This window comes from Chanodichthys erythropterus, chromosome 16 (assembly GCF_024489055.1).
Source record: "Chanodichthys erythropterus isolate Z2021 chromosome 16, ASM2448905v1, whole genome shotgun sequence".
Lineage (NCBI taxonomy): Eukaryota > Metazoa > Chordata > Actinopteri > Cypriniformes > Xenocyprididae > Chanodichthys > Chanodichthys erythropterus.
This window is the reverse complement of record NC_090236.1, coordinates 36,262,861-36,273,102: the sequence shown is the minus strand read 5'-3', so window position 1 is coordinate 36,273,102 and position 10,242 is coordinate 36,262,861. Positions and strand designations below refer to the sequence as shown.

At 33.9% G+C, this 10,242-nt stretch overlaps 1 protein-coding gene across 1 annotated transcript; it reads right to left on the bottom strand.

The window, feature by feature from the left end:
- Nucleotides 1-2,296: 2,296 nt before the first annotated feature.
- pex19 (peroxisomal biogenesis factor 19) lies at nucleotides 2,297-9,668 on the bottom strand. The gene is made up of 8 exons (XM_067362705.1): nucleotides 9,597-9,668; nucleotides 9,090-9,178; nucleotides 6,463-6,625; nucleotides 6,285-6,370; nucleotides 5,356-5,529; nucleotides 5,024-5,182; nucleotides 4,076-4,120; nucleotides 2,297-3,981 (listed from the first exon to the last, which is right to left on the bottom strand). Exons 1-8 carry the CDS (start codon nucleotides 9,655-9,657, stop codon nucleotides 3,895-3,897), a joined length of 864 nt encoding a protein of 287 aa, XP_067218806.1. The 5' UTR covers nucleotides 9,658-9,668; the 3' UTR covers nucleotides 2,297-3,894.
- Nucleotides 9,669-10,242: the final 574 nt, after the last annotated feature.

Below are 10,242 nucleotides of genomic sequence, written 5' to 3'. Positions count from 1 at the left end.
CCCAAAAAAGAAAATAATGTCAATTACTCACCCTCATGTCGTTCCACACCCGTAAGACAGATTGTTTTTGTCAAATTAAGATATTTTTGATGAAATCCGATGGCTCCGTGAGGCCTGCATAGCCAGCAATGACATTTCCTCTCTCAAGATCCATTAATGTACTAAAAAACATATTTAAATCAGTTCATGTGAGTACAGTGGTTAAATTAATATTATAAAGCAACGAGAATATTTTTGGTGCACCAAAAACAAAATAACGACTTATATAGTGATGGCCGATTTCAAAACACTGCTTCAGGAAGATTCGGAGCGTTATGAATCTTTTGTGTCGAATCAGTGGTTCGGAGCACCAAAGTCACATGATTTCAGCCGTTTGGCGGATTGACACACGATCCGAATCATGATTCAAACTGCTGATTCGACATGCTGATTCATTATGCTCCGAAACACAAATGATGATTGTGATATTTATCTAAAGTCTATTAATAGGGTTAAATTGGATCGTCGAAGGTCAACAGCAAAGACATTGGTTAATAAAGTGAAATTAAATACATATATTTGTGTTATTAAACATATTAAATTATTGCAGGTTTGTGTAATATTCTGAGTTTGCATTTTAATGTTTTTATTCATTTTGAGGATTTTGAATCTGTTTTTTGTGAGATCAGTAAATGCATGCTCACATTTATTCTAGAACTACAATACCTAGTGATGGCCGATTTCGAAACACATGCTTCATGAAGCTCCGAAGTTTCATGAATCATTTGTTTCGAATCAGTGATTCGGAGCGTGTATCAAACTGCCAAAGTCACGTGATTTTAGTAAACGAGGCTTCATTACGTCCTCACTGTTTCGAAACATTTCAAAACAGTTCGAAATTTCAGTGGTTCACCGGTAGAGGGCGATGATAAAGTTAACCCATGAATCATGCAGATTCACTGAGAAGCATTGAACAAGTGTCTATGGGTTTTACCTGATCTCTGATCAGTTTTATAAATTTGTAGATGTTTTAATTAGACATTAGAATAATTAAAATGAATAATGGTAGTTATTAATCTCTTATTGGCCTGTTTAGCTTGAGCCATGGAACAGAGAAACAAGCCTTGAAAATTGATAAACAAAACAGATATACAGTCACTCTATATGTAGCCTAATCTTATTAGAGAATTAGTTAATTGCATTTAATAGATTTTTCTTTCAATAAAACATTTGCAATATATTTGTAAAAGGTGTTTTTACTGCATGTTTAGTTTGAGTTTTGTTGCATTTACACTCTTTTGACCACTAGGGGTCACCGTGGAGTCAAGTGTCAGATTGTTTCGAAGCCTCGAATCATCACGGCACATTTGATTCAACTGCTTCAGTGTTTCACGAAGCCTCGCTCTGCCCATCACTAACAATAACCATCATTTTCACACAGCGCACACAACACCTTTGCAGGAGAGGACAGGAGAGCTGTCGTTGAATAAATTTATTTGAAAAAGTAACTCAGATATTTTGTTGTAAATGTAAAAGTATTGCATTACTTTACTCGTTACTTGAAAAAAAGTAATCTGATTGCATAACAGCATTTACACATTTCTCCTGGAATGTTGACAAGGTCCAACATTTCAAAGTTTTCCCATTCTTTGTTTCATTGAATCGAGATATTAAAAGAGGATATTAAAGATATTAAATAAGGATTTCTGTAAAAAAAAAAAAAAAAAAAATGCTATAAAGGTTTAATTATTTAATAAAATTGGTTGGTGCATAATAATAACATAAGAAAAATTATTCATAGCAGATCTAAACATTTACCTACATACATGTATGGAGACACTTCATACATCATAACAGGGCCATGATTTAAATTAATAATTAAATAATTTAAGAAAGCAATAAGGTATGAGAGGCTGTGCTGTATCTCGAGGACCTAACTGCTTTTATAAAACGGTTACCACACAATACAATAGGTGCCTATAGTACTATACAGTAATATACTGAAAGCCTTCCTTCTGCCGGAAAAAAATAGTCCCTGACCGTGAACAACAACAGGAGTTACATTATTACACCATTAAATGGCGGCAAAGACTGTCTTTATAAAGGATTCAGTAGTGAAGAATTTTACATTGAAAAGACTGAACTGTTGTGAACACAGAACAAGACGCAACTGACAAATGCTTTGACTAGCGCTGTCAGTCACGGGAAAACCCCTTAATTGTTAAAAGGACAAGATAATACATCAGACATTTAAACAAATGTTTTATTATGAACATAGGACAGACCTGAAGGAAAATGCTAAATCTGAATGCAGGTAATAAACTCGCCTTCTCAAGATACTCTTCTACATAAATACAGTAAGCTTCAATGAACAAAATCAATTGAGAACGAACAGTTTATGTTGCTAAGAGTGTTGTGTAGTGATACACAGAACCGTAGGGTGAAGCGGTCATAGGCGTGTTTTATGGTGAATAAAACACAGCTATTGACCAATCATAATCAAGGACAGAAACTAACCGTTTTATAAATAATTAAATTATTTTTAAACTGTTAAAGCCACAAAAATTGTGAAATGTTTAAAATATAAATAAATAACCATAGACAATTGTGTGTAGAGTGAGTGGTGTTGGTTTAATTTGATATGTAACTGGAATAAAATCGAGCAGGCAAATAAACAATTCAGGTTTATAACATTTATTTGGATTTTTGCAAATTGCAATTCTTTCATTTAGATACAAGACCAATGCTCCGTACATCTAAGGGAACATTTAACATGATAAAGGATATTGATGAGCTGATTTAAGTGCTTGGGTGTTTGAGCAACCCCTGAGTGTTGTAACCGTTGAATATTATTGTCCCGTTCATCTACATACCCATTCTATCCACCTCATACTTTTCATATTATGAAAATACCATACTAAATATAACCAATGACATGTGTCGAGAAAGCAAGTCCATGATGAGTTCCACAATTGATCCTGTGAAAGGATCCCATTCAAACCTGTTCGCAAAAGAACCATGTAAACATCCCTTCAAAAGCAAATGACTGCAAACTTGAACCTTTGTTTTTTTAGGTACCCTGGGCTTTAAGGTGATGTTCTTTGAGTGTTAATGCAGAATATTCATTTTGAACTATGAAACATTATTCTTTCAATCAAGGCAAATTAAAACTATTATGCCAACAGCACATCACAGAGGCACCACCACAGGAATGATGGGAATGATTTAGAGCTACACGGCAATTCACTACTTCAAACCGCTCCAGTAACCATTAGAAGACACAAGTAGAGTGAATTATTCTACTCAAACACAAATGCTGCGACAGAATGATATTAAGGATATTCTATAAACCTGAATCTGAAGTGTCTGAGAGATCCATTTTGGTCACTGATTAGTTATCAAATCGCAAAAACGAAACTGTGGTAATATAGAGTGAGAATAGATAGATATTACACTTTGTATTAAAATGATTTCATCAATCTGATGAAAGCTATTTGTAGACCCTGACCATTCTTCTGAGATTTAAAAGTGAAATTAAACTGGAAATACTTTTCCTGTCACTGTGAGCTCCATGCATTTGTCTCTACTTCTTCAAACACACTTCACCGCACTACCTGTCAAATGTGCTTGATTCTTACCAAGCCGTCGGCACACTGAGATATCAAGCTTCACTCAAAACATTAGGAGCTGCTCTACAGTGACTACAGTAAACGGATTAGGGATGAATATGAAAAGAACCTCTGTGGACGAGAACTACAAGGTAAAATTAATGTAGTGAAGTTCACAGTTTCAGTGCAGACACAAAAGCAAACTCCTATAAAAGCGGAGCATGATCAACTGTGTCCAATTCAGGTTCAGATAATTAGCTCCAAATTGTGTCGTTTTTAAACATATATAAATTTGACCTCATTGAGATCACATGACTGAGCACTGCTCTGCTCCAGGAAGCCCTTGTGCTCCAGGAAGGTGCAGAGCTTCGGGGTCAAAATTCAAGCCGGGAGGCTGAAAAGACAGAAGAAAAAACATTTTGATTATGTAAATATGACATATCTATTATAAAAAAAAAAAAAAAAAGAAAAAAAGGGGAAATACTCACTGCCTCTCCAGCAAGCTCTTTTGGAGGTTGACCCAAGTCTTGCAGCTAAGGGGTAAGACATTATTAACAAAAATATTAACAGTGCCGTTACTGAACGTTTATATTATTATTTTCTTATGTACAAGAAAAAGATTAAGTAAAGGGTTAGTTCACCCAAAAATGAAAACTCTCAATTACTCACCTTCGGAAAACAAATTAAGATATTTTTGATGAAATCTGAGAGATTTCTGTCCCTCCACTGACAGCTACACAACTTTGTACACACAAAAAGTTCATAAAGAGATCATAAAAATAATCCATATGATTTGAGTGGTTTATTTCAAATTTACTGAAGAGACTGGATTGCTTTATATGATCAGGTTGAATTTAGGATTTTATTCACATATAAACATTGATCAGCGAACATATACAGAAGCTCAACCGAAGCTGCGTAACACACGAGACTGAACCTCATTGGTGAACATCAAACATGCTTGAGCTTTGTTTACCACAACTGATGTGAGTTGATGAATGATTTTATGGCAATAAAAGTCTCAATTAAATCTGTTCTTCAAATAAAGTGATCGAGTCTCTTCAGGAAATGTGGACTAAACCACTCAATTCATATGGATTAGTTTTACAATCTCTTTATGAACTTTTTGAAGCATCAAAGTGGTAGTTGCATAGCTGTCAATGGAGGGACAGAAATCTCTGAGATTTCATCAAATAGATCTTAATTTGTGTTCTGAAGATGAGCGAAAGTCTCACAGGTGTGGAACGACATAATGGTGAGTAATTAATGACAGAAATTTCATTTTTGGGTGAACTAACCCTTTAAGCAATTTATGCATATTATGCAAAAAATTGGCACATTATCAATAAGCAAAACTGAAATGATGGCTCTGAATGTTAAAAACAAAAAACAACAACAACAAATTACTCAATTTTAAAATTATGTTTTTTTGTTACCTTTTGCATGAGTTCTAGAATGTTTTCAAATGTGCTGTCTTTGTCTCCATCTTTCTCAAACTGGCTGCATATCTCTCCCATTATCTTGTACTGCTGCTCATACCGCATGAATTGGTCTGGGGGGAGCGACTGCCTGTTGCCCTCCAACCATTCTGGGTACTAAATGCAAATTGTGTTAATTTAGTACACACACAAAAAAAAAAAGAGGCAAATTTGACCAAATATTAAATGGAAATTTTCTGAAAATAAATAATTAATGATAGGCATATAAGCTGGCACAGTCATGACTGTCCAAAGGTTGGACAGTCATGCAGATGCTGTAAACACCTCACCTTCTCTGTTATCTCTTTAAGAGAAGGGTATAGGACTTCTTTAGACAAAAGGTTCTGCATTATGGACTGCATAATTGGGAGGATATTGCCATCATCTCCTCCTCCCTCCCCATTTTCATTCAATCCCAGGTTCTCCAAGGTCTTTACCAGATCATCTCCAGCCAGTCCTGCACTCTGCATTTAGAGTTAAAAGCAAGTGTTGAGCCGAATGACATTCAGCTCCCGCTCTCTGGACATCATGGGTTGAGCTTGCCATAGTCCAGCTCCACTTCTGTGGAACTAATGGGTGGAGGGTTATGGGTAGGGTGTGGTTGGACCGTGTAGCTCCAACCATTACGCCCAAATTACATACAGAGAGGAGGAGCTGGACATCCAGAGAGGGGGAGCTGGACTTCATTAAGGCTACCTTGTGTTCATCACATTTCTAAAATACATTTCCTTTCAAGTTTGGGATCAGAAAGATATTTTATAATTAATATTAATGCGTAAAATAAAAATTAATACTTTAAGAAAGGATGTATTAAATTGATCAAAAGTGACAGCAAGTACTTTATAATGTTACAAAAGATTTCTATGTCATATAAAAGCTGTTCTTTTGAACTTTCTATCCATCAAAGAATCCTGAAAAATGGAATCACGGTTTCCGTTTGATTTTTGAAGGATCATGTGACACTGAAGACTGGAATAATGACTGCTGAATGACATCACAGGAATAATTTCCATAAAAAAAAAAATTAAATATACAAGTTTCAAATTGTGATAATATTTCATGTTTACTATATTTATGATCAAATAAATTAATGCATCTCATAAGAGACTTCTCACAAAAAGATCTTACAGATCCCAAACTTTTGCAGTGTATCATTTAAACCACTTCACACCATTTCCTTGAATTACACTCTAGTATGAGAAACTCAAAATGGGTTTACCTGCAGGTTGTCTGCATTTTTTGCCAAACCACTCAGGGTCTCTTTAAGACAGGAGGTGAACTCTTGCTGTGAAGTTACATCTGTGCCTAAATATTTAAAAAAATACTGTCAAAACAATTGGAATATAGGATAATAGCTGAACTTGTATATCTTCATCCAGCAGTGCTCCATTACTTACCTACTTTACCTGCTGCCTCGGACAGCTTATGGAAATGTTGTAGAAGCTCAGGTTCTTCTTGCGCTAGCTCAGCCATGGCTTTCTCCCACTCCTCACGCGCTTGATTGGCCATCTCACCATCAAAGAGAGACTCAAAGAACTTACTGTCCTCCAGCAGAGGGGGCTGAGGATGAAATGCACAGAAAACAAACATATTGACCAGTGTGGTGAGAAATCGAGTCCCCCCCCCCAGGAATCAGGTCTCCTTTAGGACCCTGAGTGATCCAATTGGTTCAACAGGCTTTTATTGGGTAGTAGGGCTGGGTATTGACACAATTTTGGCGATTCGATTCGATTACTATTCACATGCTTTAGATTCAATTCGATTACGTTTTCGATTCGATATCGATTATTTTGGATGTAGTATTTCAGTTGCAGTACATGGCAAATTTACTAGAGGAAAAAATATCTCAACTAATGCTGTAAACTGCACATGAGAGTCAGTTGGTACCACATTACTATAATATTGAAGGTTAAAATTAACTTATTTATATACAAACACTTAAATTAAACTCAATTATGTTTTTTATTATAAATAAAGTTTAGAATTACATAATCATATTTCTACTCCAATTGGTTTTTTAAAATATAAACATTTAAATCGTGGCTTTCATAACTGATTTATTCAAACATGCATTAAATATTAAAGAACATTAAAAATTATAATGAATATGTAACGGTGCATATATTTATCAGAATGTTGCTTTCTAGAGTTCACTTTTCTAGCTGACTAATGAGTTTATGGTCACTGAATATGTTTTTCTGAGGTAAATGTGACCTTACCTGACATTGTTAACAAGCTGTAATCAATATTTTTTATCCAGTAATTTAGTATTTTGGGCACCTGATTATAAAAAAAATCACATTATGATTTATATAGTTTAAAATGCATTATAATGACTTTTAAATGATGTGGTTCATATACTAGTATATAACCGAAGCTATAGGTTGTGAAATCAAGCATTTCTCATGCTTACTATTTTTTAGTTAGCTTATCTACTATCATAGAGTACATCTACCCGATTAGTCTGCTAGCTTAGCTTATATTATATTAGGTATTTTTTTGCTTCCAACACCCGTTTCCAGTTTGTTTTTGTTATTAAATTGGCATTCATGTTATATTTCAAGCATGTTGTTTGTGCACTTAATGTAATAAACATTATACAATTGTAAAATAGGTTATAATTAGTCAAGACTAGGGTTGCAAAGGAGAGGAAAGTTTCCGGTAAATTTCTGGAAACTTTCCAAGGGAACTTAACCTGGGGAATTTTGGAAATATTCCAATTTGGAAATTTAACAGGAAATTTATATAAATGTATAATATTTATCTAAAATGTATCATATAAAAACATAAATATAAACTTTCTTTGGTCATAACATGAAATAATTATTTATTTTTCACATTCAATGAATTCTAATTTAGTAAATATTAAAAATAAATATATTTTTATTGCAGCAATTGTTATGTGTTATTTATTTCAGTGTCACATGATCCTTCAGAAATTATTCTAATATGCTGATTTGATACTCAGTTATTATCATTGTTGGAAACAGTTGTGCTGCTTAGTATTTTTTTTTGGAAACTGTAATACGTTTTTTCAGGATTCAGTGATGAATGAAAAAAATTAAAAAGAACAGAATTTATTCAAAATAGAAATCTTTTCTAACAATATCACTTTAATATCACTTTTGATCAATTTCACACATCCTTGCTGAATAAAAATATTAATTTCTTTAAAAAAAAAATTACTGACCGCAAAATTTTGAACGGTAGTGTATATTGTTACAGAAGAATTCTATTTTAAATAAATGCTGTTCTTAAAATTTGTATTCATCAAAGAATCCTGAAATAACAAATAACAAATATTAAGCAGCACAACATAATTGATGATTGAGTTTCAAATCAGCATATTAATGATCATGTGAGACTGAAGACTGGAGATATGATGCTGAAAATTCAGCTTTGCATCACAGAAATAAATAATATTTTAATGTATATTAAAATAGAAAACTATTATATATATTATTATTATATAATTTCACAATATTACAGTTTTTCTGTATTTTGGATCAAATGTGCATGTTATGGACAGGGGAATGCACAGTTCATGCAGGGGGTCTGGCCTCAATAGCCCTGAAGTAAGTAGTGTGCTGTGTGAATGTGATTGATGAATGTCAGGGTAAAAATTCAACTAAAATTGCATTAAATATGGTTGTTTTAACCAAAATAATGCCGCGAGATGTTTTTTTTTTTCAACTACATTTAAGTACCCTGTTATAGGCAAATTATCTTGTTTATTCCCATTAATTTCCTTTAAATCCCATTTATTCCCATGGAAAGTTTCCAGCTTTGAAAATTCCCGGAATTCTGCAACCCTAGTCAAGAAGACATCACAATAAAAACTTTTGATCAGGCATTACTGCCTGGGTCCTAAAGGAGACTCAATTCCCTGGGTGGGGGGGACTTGATTTCTCATGACACAAACTTACTGTAGAATTGCACGAGTGGTGAGAAAATTGTGGAAAGAGTATAACTGTTATTCTGATCATTTCTTAAACTGTTATAAAAATGAAAATGTGTTTTGTACCTTCTCCTCACTCGTTCCTGCATCAGGGGCAGTGGGGGCCTCAGGGGCCTCCGGGGGCACACTTGTCTTGTCAAAATCATCAAGAGCACCTGTAGTTGAGGAAACACTAACATTGGTGTACCAGAGGTATAGGTGCATCTGTTATGATGATATATTATCATGTGACTGATTTCATCAAAAGGCATGAATAGCAAAGTTGGCTAGTAGTTCAGTGTCAACACTGCAGCTCCTCTAATATGCTACGTTTAGATACAAAACCTGGTTGTACGAGTTTTTACATCATCACAGAAGAGATAGACTTAAGGATCTCTAATTAATGAACCGATGAACTGTTAATATTTTCAAAACTACGATCACAGAGAGCACGAGCATCAGACTAGCAGTGGAGCAACAACTGCCCTGTGACAACCGCTTTCTAAACGCTAGTTCACTAAAGAGTGACTTTATAAAACAGCTCAAACTTTTTAACTGTCGTTATTTTATATACAATCCATCCTCAAAGCTTACTGTCTAATAATTCGTCCAGTTCGCTGTCTGGAGCAGCCCGATGTTCTGATGCTGACGCCATCTTGTTTCTCAATGACAAGAGCAGCGAATTTGTCGCAAAATTATGACGTCCAATAAAAACATCTGTGAAAGATTTTTATTTTTATTTATCAGATAGCAATATTTGAATAAATATAACAATTGCGTTCGCTTTCAATATTAATAATTATTAGCATACCATCATTATCTTTATTAGTTTTATTTTAATGCGTTTTGAAGATTTATTATTCTTAATTGTTAATGAAAATAAAATAAAAAATAAACATGTTTAAAGTATATTGTGCTTCTGCTTTTTTTTTTTTTTTTTTGTTTAAAGTAGAATTTAAAAAATGTTTAGGCCTAGGTCTATATGTTTTAAAACACCACCAATTCATGTCATTCCACAAAACCGGTACGATTTTTACCATAATGTATTACTTTTCTGAACATTAATGACATATTTAACTTCCAGAAAAACATATTTTCCCATCTCAGGCATCAAATCCCTATTATTATTGGTCATTATTTTAAGTTATGGACACTATGGGAGCTCTCTGAATATTATTATAAAATGTATTTGTGACAAAATCAACATTTACCTATTAATCAGATGTCCCTCACACTAATT